This window comes from Accipiter gentilis, chromosome 10, assembly GCF_929443795.1.
Source record: "Accipiter gentilis chromosome 10, bAccGen1.1, whole genome shotgun sequence".
NCBI classification, from domain to species: Eukaryota; Metazoa; Chordata; class Aves; order Accipitriformes; family Accipitridae; genus Astur; species Astur gentilis.
The window spans coordinates 32,491,591-32,518,294 of record NC_064889.1 but is presented as its reverse complement, the minus strand read 5'-3'; the positions used below and the strand labels follow the sequence as shown (position 1 = coordinate 32,518,294).

Here is a 26,704-nt window from a genome sequence, read left to right as displayed (position 1 = left end):
AATTATAGTCCCCCTCACCTTCAAGGCATCATTTCCCAGCATGAGTTTTCTTCCCCAGCGCTGGAGGGATTTCTCCTGCATGAGCACCCAGTTCCTTAATGCTCCTCTCCTCCTCCAGGAAAAGTCCCCTCTGGGTGTCCTCATCCATCCCAGCAGTGCCAGCGCCCACGGAGCCTGTGCCATCTGCCTGCACCCCACGCCAGGAAGGTGCTGTTACCCCAGGCCAGACTCTTCCTGCAGAGGTTTTGCATTCACACCTTCTCCATCCTGGCAGGGCTCAGAGGAGGCAGGATTTAGGATGGTTAGGTAATGCAGGTTGGAAGGGACCTTGGGAAGTGTTTTAGCAGATTTGAAGCAGCTGAGCTGGTTTTGGGGAGGTGCCTGGGTGACAGGTGGTTGACTGCTCCCAGCCAAAAAGGGTTTCCACCCACTGAGCCCCCAAGACCCCGACTGCCCTCGCCTTGTAACCACAAAACAACTCTGGACACTTCATCGACATAAGATACCCTTTATTAAACATACTCTTAAAATCCAAAACATGCTCAAAGCAAAGTCGTAAGCAGCAATCTGGTTTCCTTCCTTAAATCCCTGACAGGCGGATCACTGGAACAAGGGGCTGCCCTGTAAGACAAGGGGCTGTTGCCTTTCACCCCACACTGCCAGCACTGGAGGCTCCTGCCCACCCCTCGTCCCTTCTGGGTGGCCGAGGACGGCGCTGGTGCCACCCATGCCAAAATCCTGTCTTTCCTGCGCCATGGCAGAGGATGCTCATTTCTTTGCTCACACCACGGCAGCAGCATGCTGCTTGGCTGCAGCATCCTCCCAGCTCCTCTTTATTGCCTTGTGCTCGCTGGCAGCCGCAGCCCTGGTCTGCAGCCACCCCACGAGCTCGCCTGGCTGCTCCTGCAGTCTTGGGGACACACAGCTTAGAGCAGCTAGAAAAACCCTCCTGGTCACCTCCTGAGACCCTCCTGAGCAAGGACCTGCCTGTTCTGCTCTGACCTGCCGGCAGCCACGAGCACCTTCACAGCCATACACCATGGTGCCCGGCCAGGCCTGGAGAGCTCTTGTCCCCTTCGAAACTGCAAGGAAGGTTGAGCTTTGGTAGACAAACCACCCTTGGAGCATCAATTCAATTTTCCCTCCCCTGCCCATGCTGGAGGGTGGGGGAGCACCTGGCCTCCTGCAGCCCCCCTGGTTTTCTCAGCTCAGCATGACAGTGAACCCCCAAAGCTCTCCCTGTGCCCCGTGTGGCACTGCTGGCTCCTCAGGACTGGGACACCTAAACCTGTGGGTTGCCCCACCATGGCAGTGTGTCCCCGAATGGGGCACAAGGCTTGTCCCCCTGCTGCTCCAGCCCTCTCTGCTGTTAACAGCTGCCATCCCATGGGATGGCAGTTCGGAGATGTCACCCCACATCATGTGCCCAGCCCCAGGTTCCCGAGAAGAAGTTTGGGAGCTATTGAGCCGATGGGAGACACAGCAGGGTGGAGGGAGCCCAGAGGAGGGAGCAGCGGGATGGCCAACACCAACCCCCTGCTCCAGCAGGACCCATACTGGGACCATGGAGCAAGCAGCTACCGTGGCCCCAGCTATGAGCCAGGCAGAGAAAACATTGCCCGGCTCCAAAAAGGGCTTTATCCCCCTTTAGAAGCCATGGCCATCACACCCCATGCCCTGCCGCAGGGATGGGCGGTGGGGACCTGCACCCCGCTCACACCCCGCGGCTGCTGCAGGACGTTGCTTTCACTGCATGAACATCTCTGTCCTAACATAGCTCTGAAACATATTTTTCTCCCGCAAGAAGGTGGGCTTTGCTATCATGTCTGCATCGGGGGATCTCCCCCAGCTCGTGCTACTGAGAAAACCAAGTGGGGGAAAAGTGGGGGCTCAGCCTCCCCTCCCTGGGCTGGCCCAAACAGCTCCAGAGCTCGCTAGATTGGGATGCTGGGTCTGATGCTCCTCAAAGTGGCTTCTGACTGTCCCTGATGCTCTCCAGGGTGGAGCCTGGCATAGCCCCATCAGGTCCCCGAGGTCTGTGGCTGCATCCCTATCCCACTGGTGTCCCTGTGTGCCTGTCCCCCGGAGCAAAACCCACTTATACTGTCAGCCCAGTGCTGGCCAGAGGGATGGGGATGGAGGAGTGGGGATGGAGGGGTGAGGGGCAGCTCCCCCACCCTCATCCACCCCCTGCTACAAAGTGCGATGGAGGGGGCAGGACGGGTGGGACGGGGGGGGGGGTGTGTGACACTTTTGGCACTTGTTCCAGAGAGAGGGCACAGCCCCAAGCCCCGAGCTCACAGCGGGGCGGAAGACAGTGAGGTTAAATTAGCGATGCCCTGGGAGCTGGTGACCGGGGGGGTACCAGGTCCCCTGCCCACCCCTGCCACCCTGCTCCATCCCCTGGGGAAAAACAACCTCGTGGGCCCGACCCAAGAGCCCACATGCTACCCAGGAGGAGAGCAGAGGGAGGGGGAGCTAGGGGGGGCACAATCACCGCCAGTGCATTATGGGGACATCCCATGGCATGGCAGGGGCACGGGCCAGCAAAGTTGAGAGGGCAGCCAGCCCCCCCATGAAGGTCACCGGCTCATGCACCGAGTACGCCAATGCCAACACTCGTCCTTAACCCGTACCCCTGGGCACCCTACTCCCATCATCCCCCTCCGGCCTCGTCCCAGGACCCCCTTTGTGGGGTGACCCCGTCCCATCTGCTCCGCATGCTGGAGGAGAGGAGCTCGGGGGTATGAGATGGCCGGGGGCAGGAGGGGACCCCAGCCTGTCCCCATCAGGGCTGGAAGATGGGAAGGTGCTGATGGGGCGCTCCGAAGTGATGTGGCTCTCAGCCCCCCTCTGCACAGGGGGGCCAAGGAGGAAGAGTTGAGGTTACCATCTTTTCTTTCGAAAATCAGTCCTGCTACAGGCGAGGGGTGGAGGTGGTGATGCCCATGGTGCCCGGACACCAGGGTCCCTCCGGGCAGAGGGGGGGGGTGGGGGTGCGCGCCCCCGCCGAGGCTCAGCCCTCACATGGGCAGGGCGGCCGCTGCCTGCTCCAGGTCTTGGGTGCTGGGGGGCCAGCGGGGCTAGGGTGCCTGCTGCGGCCACACGTTGTTGTTGGCTGCCTCCGGGCCTGGGGGGAGAAAACGGGGGTTTAGGAGCTCCCAAAGCCCACTGGCACGTTTGGCTCATCTTTCCATGGGGGATGCAGTTTAGTCTCCCCAGATAACACCCACCTCCCCAGCCCCCCCTTTGGTTTTGGCTGCAGTGAGGGCTGGTGAGCACCTGCACTTACCTTTCCAGGCTGAGGGAGCCCCTTAAACCCCCAATTTATCAGGAATGCCGAGGGGCAAATGGGAAGCACCGTGCACCGTGGCCGGGTTTTAATAAGACAAATGGAAGGGAGCTGCCTCTGCCCCCCACCGTGCCCAGCAAGAGGGCACATACAGATGCCCGTGGGGGCTGCAGGTTAGGCACTAAGGGATGTCACCCTGGCCAGGATAGCGAGGGGACCGCCAGCAATGCCGGGGTGAGGGGTGCCAACCCAGCACCAACCCCCCCTGGGTGATGGGGCGCGAGGCAGGCACAGGCTCTGGGGGTCTCATACCTATTCCTCAATGTTAATGGGGCAGGAGTCCGGCACGGCGGCTGCGTGGCAAGAGAGACCAGAAGGCACATGGTGAAGGTGGGAGCAGAGGCGGCACGGGGGCATGCACCCGAGCGAGCAAACGGGGCGACCGCAGGGGGACGGGGGAGCTCGCCGCCAGCGAACGGGTCTGGGATGAGGAGGGGGAGCCGCCGCCGCCGGGCACGGCGTGAAGGGGCCGTCATGCGTGGTGCCCCCCGGGGTTTCGTACCGAGGACAACCGAGGGATGGGCATGCTTGTGGCACGGGGGGAGCCAGGTCCCCCACACGCCTCCTCTCCGGCTGCAGGCTCCCGGTTCAGGCAGCACCCTCCAGTTGGGGCAGGGCGATGGGCAGAGCTGAGGACCTGCCTGCCCATGGCTTGCGTCCCGCCACCCAAATGATCAGAGGCTACGTGGTGCCCTTAGGAAGGGGGTGCACCCCTAAAACAGGGTGACTGCTCCCACCAGTGAGGTTAAGCCCCATGCCCAGATGTGGGGCCAGCTCGGAGCCAGGGGGACCATGCAAGGGCACCCCAAGGCCAAGGGCAAGTGCTGAGGCTTCCTCAGAGAGGGAGCAACAAAAACCCACTGCCTGCTGATTTATGGGAGGTGACAGCTGCCTTTTCGACTGGCTTTTCATGGTGAGCTCAGGCTGGAGAGCGAGGCACGTTAAGTCTGCAGATCCCGGAGGGAATGAAGAATTAAACAGGACCACACATACACACACGCACCTATACACAGGCACACCAAAATCCCATTAAGAGCTTGATATTGCATAAGTCACTGCAGTGCTCCGGTGCAGAGACCCAGCTCAGCTCAGCAAGCCCTTGGGAGGCTGCCGAGGAGCGGGGCCGGGGACAGCAGGACACAGTCCAGCCCCACAGCAGGGACCTGGCCCTGTGCCCATCGGCCTCTTCTCCCCTTGGGCTGCAGGAGGGGGCTCCCCCCTGTCAGACCTGCCCTGGGCAGACCGGCTCCCAAAGAGCATCTTGGCAAAACCCAACCAGCTCGCCCAGCCCGCTGCGATATCGCTTACAGCTCAGATCATCCGCAGGTTTAAACCAGCAAAAGCCCTCAGGGGATTTCAGGTCTTCTACTGCCTCCGAGGAAGCAGCTCCCCAATCCTCCCCACCTTGTTGCCAGCCTTTTCGGCAGGCACCTTTCCCCAGTTTCTCTTTCCAATGCCACCCTGTCCCTAGCAGAGGCTGTGGCTGCAGCCAGAGGATGCTCTGAGCCCCAGGGACAGCCCCTGCAACCCACTGCACACCCCAGAGCTTGGCAGGATCCCCTTGAGGACACAGATCTGGGTTTTTTTTAAACCTTGTGTCCTAAAATCCCTAGGATGCAACCTTTCAACTCCTCCCAAAGCCCTTTCCCACCAGATTGAAATCTGCAGAGATTTCACAACAGCACTAGGGATGAGCAAACCTTTCTGCTTTGAGGAACCACGTCCCGTGCCTTCATCCATTACAGAGAGGGCAAAATCCAACCCATAGGTCTGATCACAGCAAAACCTCCCCACGAGAGAAATTGAGGGAGGAATAATAATAATAATAACGTAATCTCTGGTCAAGGTGATTTTCTTTCAAGCTTTCAAGAAAACAGCACCTGGCCCCAAAATAAAAGTCCACGCTGTTCTTGCCAGCCCCGTGGATGCTGATACATCCAGACCTGCAAGAAACCTCTGCCAAAAAGGACTTTTTCGGTGCATGCAAACCAGCTCTGCGATTGCAATCCAGCACCACCAGTATTAAATCATGCCTCAAATTGTCTCCGTCGCAAAGCAGCCGAGTCCTGATAGCGAGTGGCTGCTGACGGGGAGCAGACAGGGCTGGGGAAGGAAGGAGCTACTCTGAGTCTAATGAACAAAATTAACGTTGCAAAATACCAAACGACTAACCAGCCATTACAGCCCTGTGGGCAGCTGCTCCCCTTCACTGCCCCGGCCCGCCGAGCTCTTCCCAGGACCCCAGGGCAACCTTCCTCCAACCCATTTAGGGCAGAGCTCTGCATCCCTGGAGTTACTCCTTTTGGCCCCTCTGCCATCCCCAGGGGACCACGGGCAGCCCTGAAGCCCCCACTCTGCACTCCTCCGCCCCCAGCCCCAGTGCGAGCGGCAGCCCCCCAACTTTTCCCAGCAAGTGCTGAGGCTAGATCGCCCCTCTCATGCGGGCGGCAGCACGGCTCCCTGCCGAGGGCTCCAAGCAGCGCAGCCGCTGGATGCACGGACAGACGTGGTGGCCAAAGGATGGAGAGCACATCCTTGGCTGGGCTCAGCCCAAAGGCCAGATTCTGCACCCCAGCCCAGGCAGGGGACGAGGCCATTGCAGTCCTTGCAGCACAGCAAGAATTTGACCCTGTGCCAGGGCCGTTTGGGCTGCAAAGCTCCCCCTTCCTCATCCTCTCCCCGGCACAACCAAGGGGAATAGGGTCAGGGATGGCTTTGGCTGGCACCACAGCCAGGGGATGCTTTGCCAGGACCCCCAGCAAAGGCAGGGGAGCTGCTGGGACCCCCTCAGCCCCCTCCCCAGTCCCCCCGGGCCAGCAGGGCTCAGCCAGCTGCTGCCAGAGGGTGATGGGGGGGACACGGGGCATTTGTGGCAGGCATTCCTCCCCAAGAGCCTCAACAATGTTTCTCCAGCACAGAAACCACCAGGAACACGTGAGGCAGCAGGACAGGAAGCTTTCCCAGAGGAAAAGAGGAGAAAGAAAGGATTTCCCCTCCCTCCAGTGGGTTTCACCCACCCTCTTAGCTCTCCAGCACCCACTGCGGGTCTGGAACCTGCCACAAATTTAGCCAACGGGGCAAGGAAGGGGCAGAGTTGCTTTCAGCTTGTCCACAAATGTATTGATGGAGACCTAGACCCTCAGAGGGCTTCATCTTGGCTTTTTGCCCCATTTCCTCCCCCAAAGGCTGACAAAGAGGAGCTTGCAGCACTGGGCAGAGGGTCCCCAGGCCACTGCCCCCTTGGCCTGCACAGGGACTGGGGTCACCAATACATTTGTCACCTTTGGGCAACTCTAGAGAGTGAGGGGACACAAGCGTGGGTTGAGAAAACCGTGTTGGCACAGAGCGAACATGAACTTTCACGCAGACGGAGGAGCCTGGGAGGGAGGAAGAAGAGAAAAAAAGGGATGGAGATAGGGCAGGAGGAAACAGAAATGGAAGGAGGGTGGGAGAGAAAGCATGAAGAAATGGGAAAGAGGGATGAAGTTTGGGGGTCTGCAGAAGGACACCCTGACCTGACGTGCCCCATCTCCCCATCCTTAGAGGAAGAGGAGGGGGAGGCAGGCAACCCCTGCAGTAAGGCTGGACTGGCTGTGGATCACATCCCAACCCAAAATACTGCTGCACCCACCACGAGTCTGGACCAGGCTACAGTTGTGCCACACAACCGCCTCCACAGGGAGGGCTGGTGCCCCCCAGGGTGCCAGAAGCCCCCCGGCCAAGTCACCCTGACCTACGGCTGCTGGGTGGTGACGTGCCTGGTGCTCAGCCCCGAGGCAGGACGGGTGGTGGGGTGCAGTGAGGACAACCTGGTGGGGATGGTGGTGGTGGGGATGACGGTGGTGGTAGTGGGAGAGGAGGGATGGATACAAAGGGCTGAGGTGATGCAGGGAAGAGTGGAACTGTCCCCCCCAACCCAAGTTCATGTTCAGCAGACGGCCACTCACCAGGTAAGCAGGCCTCAGAGCACAGTTTATTGTCCAGCGCTTTCACGTGTGCGATGCCCAAGTCATTGTTATTGTCACACCTCAGACCGAGGAAAGCGCCTGTCCTCGGGCCTGGAAGGGAGTTAAGGCAGTTAACGCCACGGCTCGGCGCTGGGGCTTGCTGTTGCCTTTTTAGCGGTGGGGTGTGGGTTTCTGGGTCTTTTCCTCTCCCCTCCCCACCCTCTTTCAAAAAAAAAAAAAAAGATAAAAATGATGCATCTAGATGGGAGTGGGTGAAGAGTGGACAATAACGCCTGGGCATGGTCCAAGCTGCTCCTTTCCTTGCACTGACCACATCAGAGGGCAGCAAAACAGCAACGATGCAGCAATGGGCACCGGCACACGTGAACCTGCTCCCCCCCCCGCCTGCCCAGGGTTGAACCAAACCTTCCCCCGGCATGGCCAAGTGCTCCCCGGTCAGTAGAGCCGGGCCACGGTGGCACCCGTCACCTCCCACCGGAGCCTCTCCAGCACCATCAGCGCGTGCATGGGAGCTGCAGGGATGCCGGGAGGAGGCAGCAACTGGATGCGTGGGGCAAAAGAAGCCGTAGCCAAGCTTTGCGGGGGGGATGGAGGCTTTCGGGGCTGAGGGAGGTAACTGCTTCTTAGCATCACCTGTACGAGAGATCAGCCCCCAAGTTCTGACCTGCATCCATTGGATACAGGCAACTAAACCTCAGGAGGGATGTTCCCAAATAATCCAGGAGCCCTGCTGAGAACGGGCACAGGACTGTGTACTAAGGAGAAAGGCCGTCCTGCTCCCAAAGTTGTTGGGATGCCCATGGGTGTCCACCACAGCCCCCAGCTGATCCCTAGTTGTTATATTTGAGTCTCTCCATCAGCAAGAGCCTCCCTGCAGGGCAGAGGCCACGTTTTGGGAATGGGTGTTCCTGCTTTCCAGCTTGGCTCAGTGTCCAGGTTGGACGGGGGAACAGTTTTGACATATTTTTGCTAACCAGAGACTTGCAAACGTGGGAGGGGACACATTGGTGGCCTCCCTATCACCCAAAAGAAATCCAAGGTGGCTAGTGGCCGATGGCACGAGGATGACCATGTCTTTTCTTGGCTGTTTGAGTGCAAGGGAGGAAGCAAGAAGAGCCCTCAATGCGCACATGTTGGCTCGTGAAAGCACATTGAGGACTGGCCAAAAAAAATTAGGAAAGCATCCCAAAGGGAACAGTTTTGCAGCCCCTTCCTACGGGAACCAGCCCAGACAGGGGTCCCTAAGGGGGTGGCTTTCAGAGGTGTGAGGAAAGACCTTCTGGGTGAGGGGAAAAACACGGAGAAGCCTCTTTCCCACTTAGCCGGTTGGAAACACCATTGGACCCCGCGCTCCAGCTGTCGCCTGCTCCGCGCCCCACGCCACGCTCACCGGGGTCCCCGTGGCCGGCTGGCTTCCCCCCACCCACTGGTGTTCAATCCACCCATGGGTGGCCCTGCTGTGACAGATGCTTTCCCAGCCCCGGTGCCCAGAGTCACCCAGGGCTCTCCCCGATGGCAGCCAGCAGGCAGGGGAGCTGGGGCCAGCACAGCATCTGCCACTCACTCGGCTGCCCACCGGTGACACCGAATTTGAAAGCAAGGGGACAACAACGACCCGGGCCTTTTACCATCTTCCTGCGTGGGAGAGGCGTCCTCATCCTCCAACACGTCATTGCCCTGCGGCACAGACGAGAGGCAGCGAGCGTTAGCAGCCCCGCAGGGTCCTGGCACCATGCCGGGGTCTGTCCCTGGGTCTCTTTGGGGGAATGTCCCTGGCCCTGGGGGTTTCCATAGACCAGGAAGATGATCCTGGATAGGGGACAGCCCCACTGACTGCCCCATCCATCTCCAGGGCAGCCCTGCAGGGACACGGATGCGTGGACAGCCCCTTCCCCAGCCCAGCCCCAAGGGAATGCGGTGCCAGCTGCCCAGTTTCCCCCTCCGTGGGCACCCGGAGCTGGGCATGTCCAGGGTCCCCCCACTGTTCTGGGTGGCACCACATCTCCCAGCCCTGCGTGGGGCGGTTACGGTTACCTCGGCATCACGCTCCTCAGCCGAGATGCTGATGAAGTTTATATCTGGGGACTCCACAGGCGTCGACTGTGGGAAGAAGGTGGGAAAGATGGGGGGGGGGAAGAAAAAAAAAAAAAAAAAAGAAAAAAAAAGTCTGGTGCCGGTGAGTTTGGAGGAGAAGTTACATCCCATGGGGAATCTCTCGAACGTGGGGGCGATGGGCACTGTCAACAACCCCCCCCAGCCCCTACCTCTCCATCAGATGCTGTGGCGCTGGCGGCTGCAGGCGAGGGAAGCATGTCCCCCTCCTCCTCCTCCTCCTCTGTGCCAGGAGCAATGTAGGAGCCGGACATGGAGGACACAGTGTCAGTGCTGAGCTGGGAGTGCTGGCTCTGAGAGGAGGCCATGGACATGACGGACTGAGCCAGGCTGCTGCTGACGGGTTCTGGGGGAGAGCAGGGGCTGAGCGGGGCCACTGGACCCCCCCAGCCCACAGGTGCGAGTCACAGCACAGCAGCAGCTAACTGAAAAGGGGGCTAATGAGGAAGAGTGGGGCAAGGAACGAGGACCTGCTGCATGCCGTGGAGGCGTGATGGGTGGAAAGTTGCCAGCAGCGGGTCCCCAGGGCCCGCAGCCCCCCATCTCTGGGTCTATGGGGTGATGAAGCAGGGGCAATCGGTGCCCCCATGCCCCCGCCTCCATCTTCAGGTCTACTGGTGACAAAGCAGAGGTGACACCCTGGGGTTTCATGCAATGTCCGCGGCAGGGTAGGAAGGGGCCACGCAAACCCACTCCACATGCCCCCACAGCGGGACAGACCCAAGACCGTGATGCCGCCCTCCTGCCTTGCCAACACCTGCGAGCACCGCCGTGCCGTACCTTCTGGGGATGAGATGGTGGAAGAGAGGGGGGTCCCGGTGCATGAGGACTGGTCGATGGCTCCTGACGATGACAGGGTGAGGTTTTCACTCTCCGGCGTCGCACCACATTCCTGGAAGAAGCATGCGTGGGGAGGACAAGATAGGGATATTCAGAAGGGGTGGATCCATCTCCCCTGGGCATCCTTTATGGACAGAGGAAGAGCCAAGAGGGGCAAACTCCAGCCAGACCCTCCGGTCCCAAGCCTCCCCCAAACCTGCTGCCACCCCACCCAGTGCCTCAGCTCATCACCAGCATGTTTCGGAGAGTGCTCACCTCCTCACGCCGGGCAGGGGATCTCCTCCTGGAGACCCTCAGCTCCGACTCGGTGCACGACTTCTCATCCTCCTCTTCGGGCAGGATGGAGGAGTTCTGTGAGATGGACCTGCCCGGAGCGGGTAAAGCAGAGGGGTTCACCCCCGCTCACAACCCTCTGAACCCCTCTGGACCCCCACCTCCACCCCAGTACTCACTTGGAGAGGCTCTTCTTCAGCTTGAGCCCTGGGGGTCCACAGTCAGGAAGACGCTCGAGGGGCGAGAGGGCTCGCAGGGGGGGCATGGGACCATCGCTGCCATACGAGGGCAGGGTCCCCGCGCCCGGGGGGTCCCCCAGCGCACGCAGTGGCAGGGCGGCTGGCGAGGGTGTCAGCGGCCCGTTGAGGGCCTCCAGCAGGGACACCACCTCGTAGCCTGGGGGAATGTTCTCCGAGGACTGGGGAGAGGGGGGAGACAGGGTGAGTGTCCCCCCTGGGCCATTTCACTGCCCCCATCCCTGCTCCCAGCAGGAGTGGGATGCCCCAGTGAGAAGCCAAACCCCAGAGAATGGACAAACTACCTGCACAAATGCAAGCCCCAAATCTGCCATCTTTCCACCCAACTGAAAGCCCTTTTTTTGCAATATTGAACTTGCCTTTTTTTTTTTTTTTTTTTTTTTTTTTGCAAGATCAATTTGCATTAAATAAATAAAGCCTGGCCCCAGGAAGCACATGCATCCCCAAACCTCCCCAGCCAGGAGGGGGCCAGGGTCTCACAGCCGCCCAGGGGGGCCGGGCTCAGCCAGGCACTGACCGAGTGCTCCTCGGAGTCAGAGGTCTGCGAGGCGATGATGGGGTTGAAGCTGGTGGGTGAGAGGGGACCCAGCTTTTTCCTCATGGCTCGGATTTGAAGCAAGGCTCGGAAAGCTGCAGCAGCGGGAACGAAGGGCAGGGTGAAAACTGGGCACCAAAGGGAGACAGACACCTCCCCCAAAATGCCATCCCATTTCCCAGGAGGGGCATCCCCACACTGCAGAGCATCGCTGCATGTGGGGCTGGAGGGACTCAAAAACCCAAGGATGGGAGATGCCAGCCCCCTCCCAGAGATGCCAGCTCCCCCAGCCCTTACGCAGCCTGCAGATGGGGCAGTTGTTGGCCTGGTAGCGCAGGGTGTCGGCGCAGGTATTGCAGAGGCAGAGGTGGCGGCAGGGCAGGATGAGGGTGTCGCGGACGTCCGAGAGGCAGACGACGCACTCGGCGCTGTTATCACTCACCTCATCCTCGGCCACCTGCCCCATGGGAGAGATGGGAACCGCTTGGCCTCGAGGTCCCCAGCCCATGTAGCATGAGGGTAGGTGCCCTAAAAATACCAGCTGGATGCCCTGAGAGCTCACTGCGGGGTCCTGCCTGTGTCCCTGCTCTTGAAACACAACCCTGGGACCTTATCCCTCCCCTCCTGGAGGCTGGGAGATGGGGCCAGAGGCATCAGGCACCCCACAGAGGGATGCATCCTTCACCCCAACTTTTACACATATATATATAGCAGGGGGGAGGGCACATCCCATGCTTTGAGCCCCACAGTCCCCTCCTAAGCCAGCAAGATCCAGCCACCACCCTCCCAAGGGACCACAAAGGATGGGGGGAAAAGGCTCAATCCTTCAGCTTTCTGCCTCCAGCAGCTTCAATGCCAACACAAAACACCTGCCCTGTCCCAGGCAGCTCCGTGCCACGCTGCAAACTCTTGCCCCGCGTGTGTTTTAGCTGCTGAACCAGTGCTAGGGAAAGGAGCGAGGGGATGAGGGGACACCTGCAGGATGGAGGCACACACCTTGGAGTCCTGCGTGTTGTACTTGTTCTCAATGCCATAGATCTCCTGCAGAAGGTAGCTCACGCCATCCACCTGCAACCCCGTGGGGAAGGGGTGAGGAGCAGACACACAGCCCCCCCAGCTGCCACAGCTCCTGCCCCCCCCCCCCCCCCCCCCCGCCAGCCCTCCTTGCCCCAACATCTGTGGTTTCTCTTTGCATCAACAGCCTTGAAATTGCCGGTGATCCCCAAGCTCCCTGGGAGGCAGGAGCAGGGCAGGGGTAGGCTGCTCCCCAAAAGCCCCTCGCCACCTTCCCCCCTCAGGGGTGTGCAGGGCAGTAGCTGCCACCTCCTTGGAGACACCTGGACACTCACCACTTGCTTCTGCTTGAGGGGCTTCACACAGAAGGTGCCGTCGCTGTGCTAGAGGGAGGAAAGCACATGGGTGGGCACCGGGGCTGAGCACCCCAGGGACCACCGTGCTCGAGCACCCACCCACCCTGTAGCTGTCACTGCTCCCACCTCACTCCCAACCAGCCCATTTTGCAGCAATTCTGTTTTTTTCCTGACACCTCGGTACCAGGCAGGTGTAGGATGTCACACACATCACAAGGCTGGAGACTTGTTGGGGCAAAGAAGATGGAGCTGAGACCAAAGGCCTCAAAAGTGGGTGCTTAAAATCAAGGATTTGGGGAATATTCCCAGAATTTCAGAAGCAGCCCCAAAATAGCCCCAGCCCAGCAGCACCATCCCAAGCCCCGTGAGATTTCTCCAGGCTCTCTCGCACCGGGTGGGCAATGGGGCAGGAGGCAGAGGACAGCCCCAGCTTGGCACTTACCTTCTCAAAGGTGGCCAGCAGCACGTGGCAGTGCCCGGTGTGCTCTGCAAAACACAAAGGGACAGGCAGGGCTCAGGGGACGGGCAGAGCCTTGGCAGCAGCAAGGAGAAGCAGGAGGCTCTGCCTGGTTGGTACAAGGGCTGGCACCACGGTGCCAGCAACTGGGCAAGCCCAACCCAGCAAGGAACCCCCTCCTCACCCTCTCCTTCATCCACCACCGCGTGCACCACCATGGGGTACACCTCCCGGTCCAGGTCGAAGCCCAGCTGGAGAGAGACAGGAGGAGAGGCTTGGTGAGATGGAGCAGCGATGGAGGCTTCATCCCGCATCCGTAACTGTACCCGACCCTGCGGTCGATGCCGCAGTCCAGTGGGACCCACCTCCTCCTCGCTCCACTCGGAGGGATCGACGGTGTGGGAGGGCACGCAGAACTGCTGGCACACCCCCCGCTTGTAGTGCACCGTCTCCGACTGCAGGCTGTTGTCCCTGGGGATGTAGCTGTCCCGTGGAGAGAGGACAGAGTCGGGGCACTGCAAGTGTCCCCACACTCCTCCCAGTCCCCCCAGCTCACAGGATGCCAGAAAAATGGGATAGAAGGGGGGGGGTCACTCCTCCCCTCCCCTCCTGGATGCCTCTTGGGGCTGAGGCAAGACCTAAAATAATCCACGGGGCTAAAATAACCCCAGGGCAGCCAGCATGGGAGAGGAGCGGGAAGAGGGACAAACTTGCAGCCAAGCTGGAGGGGACCAGGAGGGGCAATGATTCCTCCTGGTCTCAGCTCTGACCTGGAGGTAATAAGAGGGAGCACGGCAGGATGGGGAAGGAGGCAGCGGGGGCTGGCAGGGACCTGGCAGCGGTACCCAGGGGAGGCGATGAGCCCCCCTCCATCCTCAGCACTGCTGGCAGCTGCCTTGTGCCCTGAGGAGGGGTGATGCTCCAGGGAGAAGAGGCTCCATGTCCATCAGCAGAGCCCCACACCCTGGCCATGGAGACAGACACACACCAGGCTGGGGCTCCTCACCTCGCCACCCCATTGTGAAACTCCTCGCTCGCCTGGTAGTAGATGGTTATGGCCACACGGGCATCAGTGTCGAAGGTGAACTCCACGTTGTAGTGCACCTTGGCTTTGCTAACTTCTTCTCCTGGGGTCTTCACCTCCTCCGAGCACCTGGGGAGCACAGAGGGTCTGGGAGACCGGCACCCCTCAAGGACGGCTCAGGGTGCCCCAGGACTGATCCCCTGGCACGAGGCTGCCCTTGGCACCAATGGCCCCAAAAGGGACTGCCCCCCTCCATCAGGGGAAACTGAGGCACGCCAGGAGGGCTCCGCATGCCCAAGGTCAAGCCTGCAGCCTGAGAAGTGCCGCAGGCAGATTTCAGCTGTAATCCCAAACCTCCCGTCCCAGCTGCAATCCCCAGCCTCCCTCCAACAAAGCCTTTGGAAGGTGGGGGAGGAAGAAAAAGCAAAGCACTTCAAAGGCAGCACTAAGCTCCTTTAATCCCGCAGCGGAGCCAGCGCAGCCAGTGCCCGCATGCGGGAAGCTCACCCGTGCCAGGAGGGGAAGGGGTACATTTGGACAGCAATGGCTTGTCCCTTCTATCTGCCTTTGCCGAGATGAGAGCATCCCCATGCTCAGCATCCCCTGGGAGCATCCAGCCAAACCTGTGGCTCATGGCTGTGGGGTGCCCAGCCCTGTCTTCCCCTCACAGGACTCACTTGACAAGGCGCAGGGTGTCCTTGCGGATGTTGATTAAGCTCCTGAGGGTCTTCACGGGTTCCTGAGGAGGTGGAGCAGCATAAGGGAACTAGGACGAGAGAGACACCAGTGAAGGCAGACGCACGAGGAGGGGATTACAGCGGCCATGGACCTTGTCCCCGGACCCCCCCAGTGACCCAGCCTGGACCCAACACCCTGTCTGCAGGGACCCAGGGTGGCCTGCACATGCTGATAGGTGCTGAGCACCTGCAGCTCCCGCTGGCACTTGGGTACCAGGTAGCGCGATGACAGGGACATCCCTCTGCAAAGAGCAAGCCCAAAACCCCTTGCAGGGGACAGTTTCACCAGGGCGGGGGGGGGTGGGCCATGCAGAGAAGGGCTGTTCCTTGTCCCTTCGCCTGGAGAGCGAGGGGAACATGGGGCACAGGGCAGGCTGCCGATGTATTTTTAGGCTGCTGATGCAGCATGGAGCTGCTGGATGAGGCTGGGCAGGGGGAGGCCAGAGCTCCCTCCCTGCCTGGCAGCCAAGGAATGGACACAAACATCCCTATTCTCTTCCGAGGATGGATGGGATTTGTGTGGCAGGGTCTCTCTCAGCTCTGTGCCCAGAGTGGGGAGCCGACGGGGTGGCTGGGCAGCACCAGGCAGGCAGCAGCGCTACAAGGGAGAGGTGTTGAGCTCCAAGGTGACCTTGTCCTTCATGTCCACCTGCAGCCACCACAGGGCTTGCTGGGGAGAGGGGACACCCTCTCCTTGGTACTGCAGCCACCCAAGGGAGACCGAGGGCACCAAGGAAGGGATGAGGGACCCTTCATCCATCCCTCTCCATCTCTCAGGTAGGTTGAGCCCCAGGAAGGGATCAGCCCCGCCGGGGGGACGACACAAACACATGTTGGAGGGACAGAGGTTTTTGCCGGGATTAATGCCCAGCTCGTTGGCAAGCTGTCACCGCGTGCCAGAGGACAACCAGAGCCAGGAGGGCATCAGGTGCTATCGGGGATGGCAGATGCTCCCGAGAGCCAAAGGGCTCAACTGCTGCCTTGGGAGAGGGAATAGGTAACCAAGCCAGGCTGCCTGGGTCCCTTCATCCCCCCATGCTGTCCCTAGCCTGGATGGGGGGGGGGGTGTGTGTGTGTTGGGGATGGCGAGGTGCCTGCTGCACCCCGATACTGAGGGGACAAGACTGAATAGCAGATGGCACTTGGGGATGCCCCGCGGGTAGCCAGGTGCCCATTTCCCATGTCCTGGCGCCCTCGCGTGGGAAAGCCATCGTCACCCTCCCCGTCCCCAAAGCCATCGTCACCCTCCCCGTCCCCACCACCACCCTGGCCGGGGACCCATGCAGGGCTCAGCGGGATGGGACGGGAGAGACAGCTCGCAGGACCAGAGGCCTGCCCCATCCCTCCTCTGCCAGCTGTGTCCCATGGCTCAGGTACCACCGGTGGCATCAAAAGGCCATTCATCTGAAGATGAATCCACGGCACCTTGGAATTGCCACCCCCTCCCTCCCCTCTGGGAGGGGAAAAGGACAGCCGAGTCATTAATCTGCTGTTAATGAGCTTTTTAAGGAGTCACAAGCACTAAATGGGCACCTGCAGAATTATCAGGGCACCTGCAGGATCGTCCCTTGCAGCTGGAAGGGAGCAAGTGAGAAAAGGCCTCCAGGCTGGAGCCAAGCCATGTCACGACATGCCATGCTATGTCACAACACATCCTCTGCTATTCAAATTAGTAAAGCAATCCCATCTTGTTCATTTGCACCTTGCGCTGCCGTCCCATACCCAAACCAGCCTGTGCTAAGCAGCAGAGCTCACCCCGGCAGGGATAGCACCCATGGGTGCAAGCCCCCTCCCGCCACAGCACCCAGGGGTGGGTGATGGAGGAGGAAAGGGGCAGCTGGGACCCCGGGCACAGCCCTGCGGGGGGCCGTTGGGTTGGGCAGGATGGGGAAGCACCGCAGGCAAATTTCTTGCTGCAAAACTCTTTTGCCGTCAAGGTTGGGCTCTTTCACACCCACATCTGGGCTCTTTTTTTGGGGGGTCGGGGTTTTTTCTGAATGAGATTTTGCAAGCCGGATTTGCACATCAGAAAGGGGCTGTTTAAAGGACTTTTTGCATCTCCTCAATTTAAATCAAGCTGAAAAACATCAGAAAAACACCTCACTGCAACCGTTACCCATTTAAAAACACTGTCCATGCACCTATAGCAACATTTGGTCCAGGCCAGCTTCTGTTAAAGTGGGGGGGGGGAAAAACCCACCAAAAAACCCCACCAACTTCAAAAATCTTTCTTGGGGTTTTTCTATAAGCAGACCGAGGCAGGTTTGCGTGGGCAGGGAAACCCAGCGGCACGTTTCAACAGTCCCCAGCTTCCCCAGAACAGCCCATGCTCTCCAAGTGCTGCAAGCAGCTTCTCCACTCCTTGGCCCCTGCAGAGGTGTCCCAGCATGGTGGCAGCTACTTAAACCTGCAACGCCCTTTCCAGCCCCTTGGGAACCAGTCCCAAACTGGAAAATCCAGATTATCCCGTATCTGTGGAGGGGAGAGTCTGGGTGCTCTGCACATCCCCAGGGCAGCAGTGCTGTTAATAGTTCAGCTGAGGTGCTCGTCTCAGAGTGGACTTGGGATGCAATTTTTCCAAGACCCTGGCCCTTGACACCCAAGGAACCCCAAATAAATCCCCTACTAAAAAGCACTGGCCATCTCTGACGTTTCCAGCCCAGCCAGGGCTCTCACAGCATGCCAGAATGTGAAAGTATTACTGCCAAGAAGCATCAGGACAGGTCTTGGAGGCAGCATCGGAGATGCCCAAACAGTGCACAGATGCAGGCTTGGACCAGAAACAACACAGGTGCTCCTTAACCCCTCAAAACTGGCCTGACCCAAAAGCCCAGCCCCAAAATGCCCCCCACTCCCCAGGGGGATGGTACCTCAGTCACAGCTCTGCAGCCCAGGGCCGTTGGTAATTAAGCCGGAGCAATGCAATTTAGTTTGCAATGCTGTATTAATTCTTTCTGCTGTTTCCAAGCTGTTCCTTTACCTTCCCCGCTGCTTCTGCTGTCAGGGCGTCTGACTCGGGAACTGCTCGCTGGGCAGTTTAGAGGCTTTTACTGTAATCAAGAGGATTTCTCAGTGCTCGCTGCTGGAGAGAGAACCCAAGTGCTGACTTTTCATTTTCTGGGGAAGCACAGGGGACAGAAAGGTGCTGGCTTTGCCCACCAATGCTCACGGGTTTTGAGGGGTGCTCCTGCCCTTGGCTCTACTGGGATTCCCACTCTGGGACAGCCCAGGGCTGGGCACTTCCCCACTGAAGGACCGTACGATGCTGCCAAAACACTGACAAAGCCAATTTCAAGGAGGAAAAGCAAACCAGGAAGGCAGCAGCCTCGCCAGCCCAACACAGAGCAGGCAGCATTCGAGAGTTGGGCCATTAGCACCAGGCAAATTTATCTTGACTCAACAGAAAAGCTTTGGTGCCTTTTAATTCCTCACCTAGGATTTTTTTTTTTTTAAATAATTGACACCCCCTCTCACCCCAGCTCTGGCCAATGCTGGCGAGCTGCCCCACTGAGATACACCTGGAGGAGCAGGGGACCTTACCCCCACAGGTGAAACCCACCGTGGAGATGACCCTGCTCTCATTTCCTCCCTTTCCAAAGGCAGAAAGCAGAAAAAACATCTCCAGGATCATGAGGTCCAGGGACCTTCTCCGCTGCCAGCCTTCCCCGTACCCCAGGACCAGCTGGAGCCAGCAGCACCCAGCACCTCAAAATCCATCGATGTAGCCCACAGCCCCCACAAACTCCCTGCTTTTTTTGCTAGAGCTCGGGGAATACTTTCTCCTGCTCCTGTCCAAGCTACTCTGCCCTGCACCATACCAGAGCTGTTCCTGGCATGTCCCTCACCCTGTGCCACCTGGGCTGGGACATGGCTCCTGGCTGAGCTGGGAAAGGCAAGAAGAAAAGCAGCTCTCGGAGAGGGAGTAAGAAAGGAGTTGGGCTAAATCAGCCCATTTACCCCTCACCATCATCTTCACCAGCTGATGTTTTTAAGTCAGCAGGTTTATGCCTGCAAGCAGCCCTTACGGGTTGGAAAATATGCACAGATCTGATGACCCGTGACACAGGTACTGCAGAGAGCGGCACCCAAAAGCAGAGGTCACGCAATCGCCCAGTCCATTCCCAACCACCTGCAAACCTATTCACCTCTTGCAACTCAAGCTGGGCAGCGAGGCGAGAGATATAGCAATAACATTATGTTGCTGTGGAGCATGTGGATGCGGGCAGAAGGCTGAGAGGAGACCTGGGTTAGTCCCCAATGGAGTACGGGCTGCAGCAAGTAGCCAACCCTTATATTAGACATCAGAGAATCCACTGGGGGCACCCCAGGTGTGCTTGGCTGGCTCTGCCCTTGGGGGGGTGACAGCCAGCAGCCTTATACCATGCACCCCCATGACACACACAGTCATCACCATTTTGGGAAGGGGCATGCCCGGGCCTCGTGTCCCCCGCCAGCCCCGCTCCCCCCGGTGCCCACCACAACGGGCCGGTTCCCCAGGAAGTTGAGGTCGCTGTTCTCGCCGAAGAGGTAACCCTCGGGATGCGTGGAGTCGAACTTCTCGCCGCCCATGATGAAGTGGTTGGCAAAGTAGCTCCCTGGAAAGAAACCACAGAGACCACCTGAGCGGAGGGGTAGGACAGGGCTTCAACCAGGCGATAAAATGGCACAAAGCCACCAAATCGGTGGCTCAGAGGTGGCTTTATCCCGAGGGTCACCCTGCTGGGAGCCTTTCAGGTTGAGCTCGCGTGCTGCCAGCCCCCAAGCAGGCAGAGGCGAAGGGGGACCGGACAAGAAGCGATCCGTCCTGGCTGCCTTCTGCCTGTCTTGCCCTCCCCTCTCCCTGCCCGCAATCCTGGCCCTGCCTGGCCACCCCGATGGCCGAAGTCTGAGCCGAGAGAGGCCGGTGCCGGGGTCCAGCCCCACGGCACTGCCCGGCCAGGGGTCTGCCTGCAGCGGGATTTAACGGGAGCAGAGTCACACCCTGGGGGCTTCGGCTGCACCCCTCCCCGAGCGCAGCGTCTGCTCCCCTTTCCCTGCCTGGGAAATCCCTGCGAGCCCCAGCCCAGGCTGAGCCACCCAAGGTCACCCCGACCTTCAACCATTCCCACGCTGGCAAGGGTGGCCAAATCCTGGTCTGCGAGCAGGAAGGGGAGATGGCTCCCAGGGCGGCGGAGCAGGAGAGCAGTGCTAATCTTTTGCATAAACACCAGCTAATTTTCCGAAGAGGCAGGAAAGGCAGCGGTCACAGCCTGTCCTGCCAGAGCACCAAAAGCCCTGGGAGTCCCAGGCTGGCTCCTATACCCCCACGGACGCTGCCGGGAAGGGACAGCACAGACCAGGCATGCCGCTCTCAAAACGGGCAGGGTTGCTCCTGCCCAAAGCCCAGCGTCAACGGACCTCATGTGCCATTCAAGGCAGGGTGCCTGCAGCCAGATGCCTGCCTGGGTTTGCTGCAGCCATCGCCGGGAAGGTGGGTGAAGCACAACTGAACTGAGTTCTGTCAGTTCTTAGCCTGCAGCCTTCCCTAGGAAGGATTCATCTCCAGGAGGGAGGATTTGGGGGGGCTGTAGACCCTCCAGGAGGTCAGCAACCCCTCCAGAAAGTGCTCCACGTTGCCCTGATGAACACCAGGCAATGACCGGTGTCCCTTCTTCCCTCACACAGTAAAGCACGGAGCCAAAACACCAGCGCGTTCTGTCCCCCAGGCTGGGAGCAGCCCCCAGGCCAGGCACTTCCCAACTACAAGAGAGATTTTCCCCTCAACCTGGCCAGGAGCTGACTGGTGCCTGCTCCTTGTCCGCGAGATCCCGGGGCGAGAAGGTTGGGACTTCTTGAGGTGGGAAAAGGAAGGGAACGGGGAGGTGAACAGGGATGGCGAGGGGTGAGCAGGAGCACCAGGACTCAGGAGAGGCAATGACAGAGGACAGACACAGCACCCTGCATCCCACTGGCCACAGGGACAGGGTCCAGCTTGCAAAAACCCCAAACCCAACAGCACAGAGCCATCCACAGCTCCCCTAGGGACACCCTGACACTAAACCTTTGGGGTCCACAGGTAAAGGAGCTCAAGCCTGGGCTGCAGCTCTGCTTGTGGGAACTGAAGTCAGAGCTTGCAGTTACCTCCCAGCAGACGCAGCGACTGCCTAGGGCTGGATCAGTCCTTAATGCTGCATTTAAGAACCAAAACTGAGCCCAAAGCTCACAGGGAAGGAGGAGAAGGGATCTAACACCGGGCCACGAGGGACGAGCAGAGCCATACAGCTTCACCCGAAGGCCCCGCTGCACAGGGATGCCCGGATGCAGTGCACCCGTTAGGAAACCTCAACCATCAATTATTGATGCCTGCTGCTTTCTGGTCCCATTTTCCACGTACATAATTTATAGGCAGCTCCTTGGGGAAGGACACGGCCACGTGAAAAAAAAAAAAACAAACCACAAAAAAACCCAAAAAAACAAGAGCAAAGTGCCTTCGGAGGTGCCCGCAGCGGCACAGCTAGGGGAGAATGGGGCTGTCCGGACCTTTCCCTGGCACTGACTTGGAGTGAGAGCAGGGAATGGAAAAAAGTTATATTTAAACCTGCAGAAAACCTACCCCAGCACTGGGGAAAAGCTGGAAAACGGAGCACAAGCTCTCTGCGATGGCCCCAGCCGTGGTTTGGTGGGTGCTAGGGGCTCCCATAGGATGGGCAGAGCAGGCAAGGACCATGCTACCATCACCCCCAGTCTCCCTGCCACGGGCTGGGAGCACCCATGGGTGCTGCAGGCTCCCAGCGCACCCCATGCATGGCCCAGGGGCTTTGGGTCCCCCTTTGCAGCGGACAGCACTGGCCCTGTGCTTCCTTCCAGGGAAGGTTCTCCAAAAACTTTGCCATTAAATGAGAGCCTCGAGTCGTGCCGGACCCTGCCCAGAAGCACCAGCACGGGAAAGCCCGGGGCATTGGCATGAGCGTGCCAGCCCCGCTGGGTGCCAGTGACCCCATGGGCATGGTGGGTTGGCAGAGGAGGGAAGTGCTTTTCCAGCCACAGCCACCTTATTATCAGCTAATTATAAATCCTTAACCAACACCTACCCTGAGGGAAGGAAAGCCCATCAAGGACAGTCACATTGCTGAGGGAACGCTGGGCTTTAATGAGATCTTAAACTTCAGAGGGCTGGTGAGCGTGCGGGAGGGGCTGAACAGAGTGGCTGCTGGAAAGGAGGAATAAATCAAAACTGCCTGAGATTCCTGGCAAACAAAGTGCATCCTGCATGCCTGTCGGCACCAGCACGCGGGACATATCTGGCACCAGGCGGTGCCGATGATGCTATCAGCCCCTTTTCTCCATGAGTGCCAGGGATGCCACCTTGCCCAGGTGCCCTGAGACAGGTGAGGACGCCGTGGGTGCAGACCCTGGTGTGTGCTGTGGCTGCGCCCGTGGCTCTGGCACACGGTGGCACATGTCCTGTATCGTCCCCAAAGCCATCGCTGCCTGGCTGGAGTCTGCCTCGGCTCTGGTAACACAGCCTCTGGCTCTCGTACGTCAGAGCCTGGATGTTTCGGCAGGGTCACAGCCCTGCTCTCCAAAGCAGCTAAAATGGAAGAGCTCATTTTCAGCCCATCCACACGTTCCTGGCGAGGGAAGCGCCGGGTTTTGCACAGACTGCGGCCATCCCAGCTGGGTGGCCATGGCACGGTGCCGGCACAGGGACACCCCGCGGCAGTGGGTGCCAGCACAGGGTGCTGCAATGGGCACGGCACCGCCTGGGCCGATTAAAAGGTGACGGGTGCTTCTGCCCGGGGTCATCCCTTCACCACCCGGTGAGCCGGCACGCTGTGGCTTATTTAATCCAGCACTCTAAAGAGGGCAGAGCCAGTGGCAGCCTGAGGCAAAGCCAAACCCTGGCTGTGGCACTGCTGCATCAGCCAGCCATCACCTGCCATGGCCCTGGGAGCCCCCCCTGCCACGGCAGTGCGACCACCATGGGGTTGTGCCCCTGGGACTGGAGGTGTCACTGCCTGGTTAACCCCCTTCGCTCCCGTTCGCAGCCAGGGCTCCGCTCACCGTCCCACCTCCTGCGTGCCTCAGGAGCTCAGTGCCAGCCTCAGCCAGGGACAGGGACTGAAAGCCAGGGACTTGCCCCAACAGTTATCCTGCTAGCCAGGCAGTGGGATCCATAAAAAGCCCCTGCTTGCTCTTCCTCCCATCGCCTTTGCCAGCATGAGATTAGAGCCCCTGAAGTAAATCCCAGCCTTTGCTTCAAACTATTGGCTTAAATAATCCCATTTGCATGCTGCCTGGAGGGGACAGGACCCCCAGGATGGGAAGGGGACATACATAACTGGGACAAGAGGTAGCTGCCCTATTCCCACGGGCTGCACCGGCCATCCTGAGCAAGCCTGCAGCTGAACAGCCAAAGCCACGTCTGCAGAGAAGGAAATGCCCCAGGGTCCAGTGAGACACACACACACACACACCCCCCACCAGGGCCACGTTTCCAAAGCCACTGGCTGTTTCCAGGCAGCATTCGAGGTGAGAGAAGTGCTGCCGCCACGGAGGATTCAGCTCCGCTGCCTGGCATGTCCTCCCCTGCCTCCCTCTTGGCTGCTGGCAGTGCTGAAGGCAAATCCCCTCTCGGATTAAAAGCAAACCAGCTCTAATCTCCCACTGTCACCAGCCTGCCCTCGTCCCACTGCAGATGGCCATGTCACTTGAGCACCTCCTGCCCCTCTCTTCAAGGACCCTGGCCAGTATGGGGACCATCCCCCTGGGCCCTGCCCAGGCCCCATCAGTGGGACCAGCCTGGCTGAGCACACCTGAAAGCCCCGGTTTCTCCCTGAAAGCCAGAGTTAAGCATCAGCCTGGCATCCTCTGCCAGCTGAGATGAGTTTGGAAGTGCTCAGCTGAGCGCACTTGCTCCCCCAGAGCAGGGCACAGTACTGGCACCCTCCATCCCTTCATGCTCATATATTTCAAGAGCCCCTAAATAATAAGCAGTCCCAAGACAAAACCCCTTAATGCACAGAGCCACAGCCCCTGCAGAAAGCAAGCCCACGGATGGGGTGGTCCAGTTTCACCTGGCATCAGGGTGACAAAGGCTTTGAAACTGCATAAAAGGGGGAGCTGGGGGAGCCCCGCGGGAGGACAAGCTGCCGAGGATTGGCCATCTCTACCCCGCAGTGCCCCGGTTAACCCCCATCGCCGCAGATGTGTCAGCCAGCTGTGCAACCGATTTTATATTAAAATTTTAAAAAAAAAAAGCTAAGCACAGCTTTTCAGGACAAGAGTACGTTTTGTGTCAGCTGTAATTCTTCCTAAGGAGGTCTTTATTTGTAATTAGCAAGTAATTTGTCACAGCACTAACGATCCAAGCGTTTACTTTATCCTATTAACTACCAAAATAGTTAGCTATTAATAATATTGAATGCCGCAAGGATCCTGTGGCAATCCCTGCATACACGCACGGTGCTCCTGGGCATCGTCCACCGATACCGGTATTTTTGCGGCTCTGAAGCACTACCCACCCAAGGACTGGACTCCATCACCTCTCCCCACTGTGACTCCTGCATGGCCCCCCCAGACACCCACTCAGCCTGGCCCTTTGCAGGGAAAACCGGGGCATGGAGGGAAGGGACAGATTTTCCAAGGTCACGCACAAGGTTTGAGACAGGGCCGGCTTGGGGAGCGGGAGAAACATCACCACCCATCCTGGAAGCAGGGCGAGGAGCCGGGGAAGGTGAAGTCTCCCCATGGCAGAAGCTGGGGTGCTGCTATGGGGCAGGGCCCTGGGAAGGAGGGATCCCCTCCAATCCCTCCCACCCCAGCCTCCCTCATCCTCCCGGGAATTTAAACCTGGGCTTTTCCCGAGGAGCCAGCACCGGAGCGCCCGGCCATAAAACAAGCTCCAGCCTTACCAGCCTGGTGCCGCAGACCGCGGGTACAAATAATAATAATAATATCATTAAAGTCGCATCAACTCAGCCAAGTTTGGGAGCCGGGTTTGGCTGGCAAAGGAGCACCCGGCGAGGGGGCACCCCTCGGGCGTACCCCATCCCTGCCGCGCCGCACGGAGCCAGGGCGCCCAGCACCAAGACCTATATTTTTAGGGTGTCCCCCCCCCGAGCTGCGTGCGGTCAGGGGACATCCCCGACCGGAGCAAGGTCATGCCCGGTCCCTGCCCCACTCGCTCCCCCCCCACCCCCCCCGCAGCCAGCGGCGGCACAGGGACGCGGGACCCCCCCCTCCCCCGGGGGCTCACCGGATTTCGGGGGATATCTGTAGACGGAATTAGCGGGGATATCCACTTCCTCCACCCCTGCGTTTTGCCGGCTGGTCAGAGCCCCCATGGCCGGGCCGGGGCTCAGCGGGCGGGATGCGGGGGGGTGCCCTCCCGCCCGGGACCGGCACCGGGACCGGCACCGGGGCTGGCAGCGGCGGCGGCGGCGGCCCCCGCCCGCAGCATCCTCCGCTCTGCGCCGCGCCCGGCACCGCCTCCGCGCTAGCGCCGGGGCTGCGCCAATGCGGGGCCGGGCGGGGCGGGGCCTCCCCCGCCCCGCCCCGCCCGGCCCCGCCCCGCCCCGCCCCGCCGCGGCACGGCACGGGGACGAGGCGCTGCCCATCTCCCCGCGTTCACCCTGCCCCGGTGTCCCCCACCCGCGCAGCGGGAGCACCCCTCAGAAGACGTTTATCTGCCTCTCTCTGCCCGCCCCCCCGCTCCGGTGGCACACGCGTGCCCCCAGTGCCACCCACCTGCCACCCCCGGTAGCACCCAGTTGCCTCCAGTACTGTTCACTGGTCCCCCTTGCCATCAACTGCCACCCCCTGTGCTACCCAGTTGCCTCCAGTGCTGCTCACTGGTCTCCCTTGCCATCACCTGCCACCTGTACGATTCATCTGCACCCCCACCCCCCCCAGTTACGCACCCCAGTGACCCCAGTATCACCCTCCTCCCACCCCCCCCAGCTGGGTGACACTGAGCAGCAACCCCACCCCAGGGACCCCCAGGGACAGCCTGGGCCCCCCAGGCTGACTCAGAGCACAGCCCCTCTGTCCCTTTAACCCCCCCCCCAGCTTCTTGGGGTGGCCCCTGGGAGAAGGCCAAGCCCCCCGCTTTTCCCAACAGGTCGCCTGGCGCAGGGGGAAGGAGACGGAGCAGCCGTTGGCACAGGGGCCAAGAGACTCTGGCAGCAATGCAGGGCTGCACAGCGCTGCGAGGGGGGGGGGGGGGTGTCAGATAAAAAGCCCTCCCAGTGCACACCACCATCTTCTTCATCCTGCCTTCCCAGTTCTGCTCCACACCAGGAGCAGCTGCCTTTGCCGGGCGCAGCCTCTGGAAGCAGGGAGCTGCCCGTCCGCTCCAGTGCACCCCAACACACCCTCAGGTCCCCCCAGTTCCCCAGCATTAAGCTACTGGGAAGCACTGGGCGCCTTCACATTTTCCCCTTGGGCATGAAGGTGACGGATGGACCCTTCGACCACTCGCTTAAAAACCCTGGTAATTAATTACATCCTGCAGTGCAACTTAGTGGAGCATCACATGATTTTGATTTGAGTTGATAACACGAGTGCTATAAATATCAAATGGGAGATGTGCAGAGAGGCGGGTCAGCTGCCCCGATGTCCTCAGCTACTCAGCAGTGACGAGCAAAGGCCGTCCCTCGGGGTCCCCGCTTTGTGCCCTCCCCGCAGAGGGACACATGCACCTCCCTCCCCATTTGCTTTCTACCCTCACAGCCCCAAGGGCAGCTGAGAAAAGCCAAACCAAAGAGCAGCCACCGCCACGGCGAGTCCGGCTGCAGCT

General features: G+C 59.9%; 1 protein-coding gene across 3 annotated transcripts; it reads right to left on the bottom strand.

The window, feature by feature from the left end:
- Nucleotides 1-492: 492 nt before the first annotated feature.
- RNF157 (ring finger protein 157) lies at nucleotides 493-25,402 on the bottom strand. Of its 3 annotated transcripts, XM_049813179.1 has the most exons (20): nucleotides 25,163-25,402; nucleotides 19,402-19,520; nucleotides 14,866-14,954; nucleotides 14,171-14,317; nucleotides 13,530-13,647; nucleotides 13,349-13,415; nucleotides 13,150-13,193; nucleotides 12,687-12,734; nucleotides 12,334-12,405; nucleotides 11,635-11,794; nucleotides 11,320-11,432; nucleotides 10,725-10,963; nucleotides 10,528-10,636; nucleotides 10,213-10,324; nucleotides 9,585-9,778; nucleotides 9,355-9,420; nucleotides 8,949-8,997; nucleotides 7,300-7,410; nucleotides 3,605-3,645; nucleotides 493-3,130 (listed from the first exon to the last, which is right to left on the bottom strand). In XM_049813179.1, the coding sequence occupies exons 1-19, from the start codon at nucleotides 25,248-25,250 to the stop codon at nucleotides 3,605-3,607; spliced, it is 1,986 nt and encodes a 661-aa protein (XP_049669136.1). In that variant the 5' UTR covers nucleotides 25,251-25,402; the 3' UTR covers nucleotides 493-3,130. The 3 variants fall into 3 exon arrangements, with proteins under 3 accessions (XP_049669136.1, XP_049669135.1, XP_049669134.1); XM_049813178.1 differs by lacking the exon at nucleotides 3,605-3,645; XM_049813177.1 differs by lacking the exon at nucleotides 7,300-7,410 and having other exon boundaries at nucleotides 25,163-25,358.
- Between the last annotated feature and the right edge of the window lie 1,302 nt (nucleotides 25,403-26,704).

Coding starts and splice junctions, on each gene's coding strand:
- RNF157 (XM_049813178.1), bottom strand. CDS start 25,250: ATGGGGGCTCTGACCAGCCGGCAAAACGCAGGGGTGGAGGAAGTGGAT. Junction 12,406..12,686: donor CCCTCAAGCAGAAGCAAGTG/GTGAGTGTCCAG, acceptor ACGGGGTTGCAG/GTGGATGGCGTGAGCTACCT. Junction 3,131..7,299: donor CTCTGAGGCCTGCTTACCTG/GTGAGTGGCCGT, acceptor TTCTCCCCCCAG/GCCCGGAGGCAGCCAACAAC.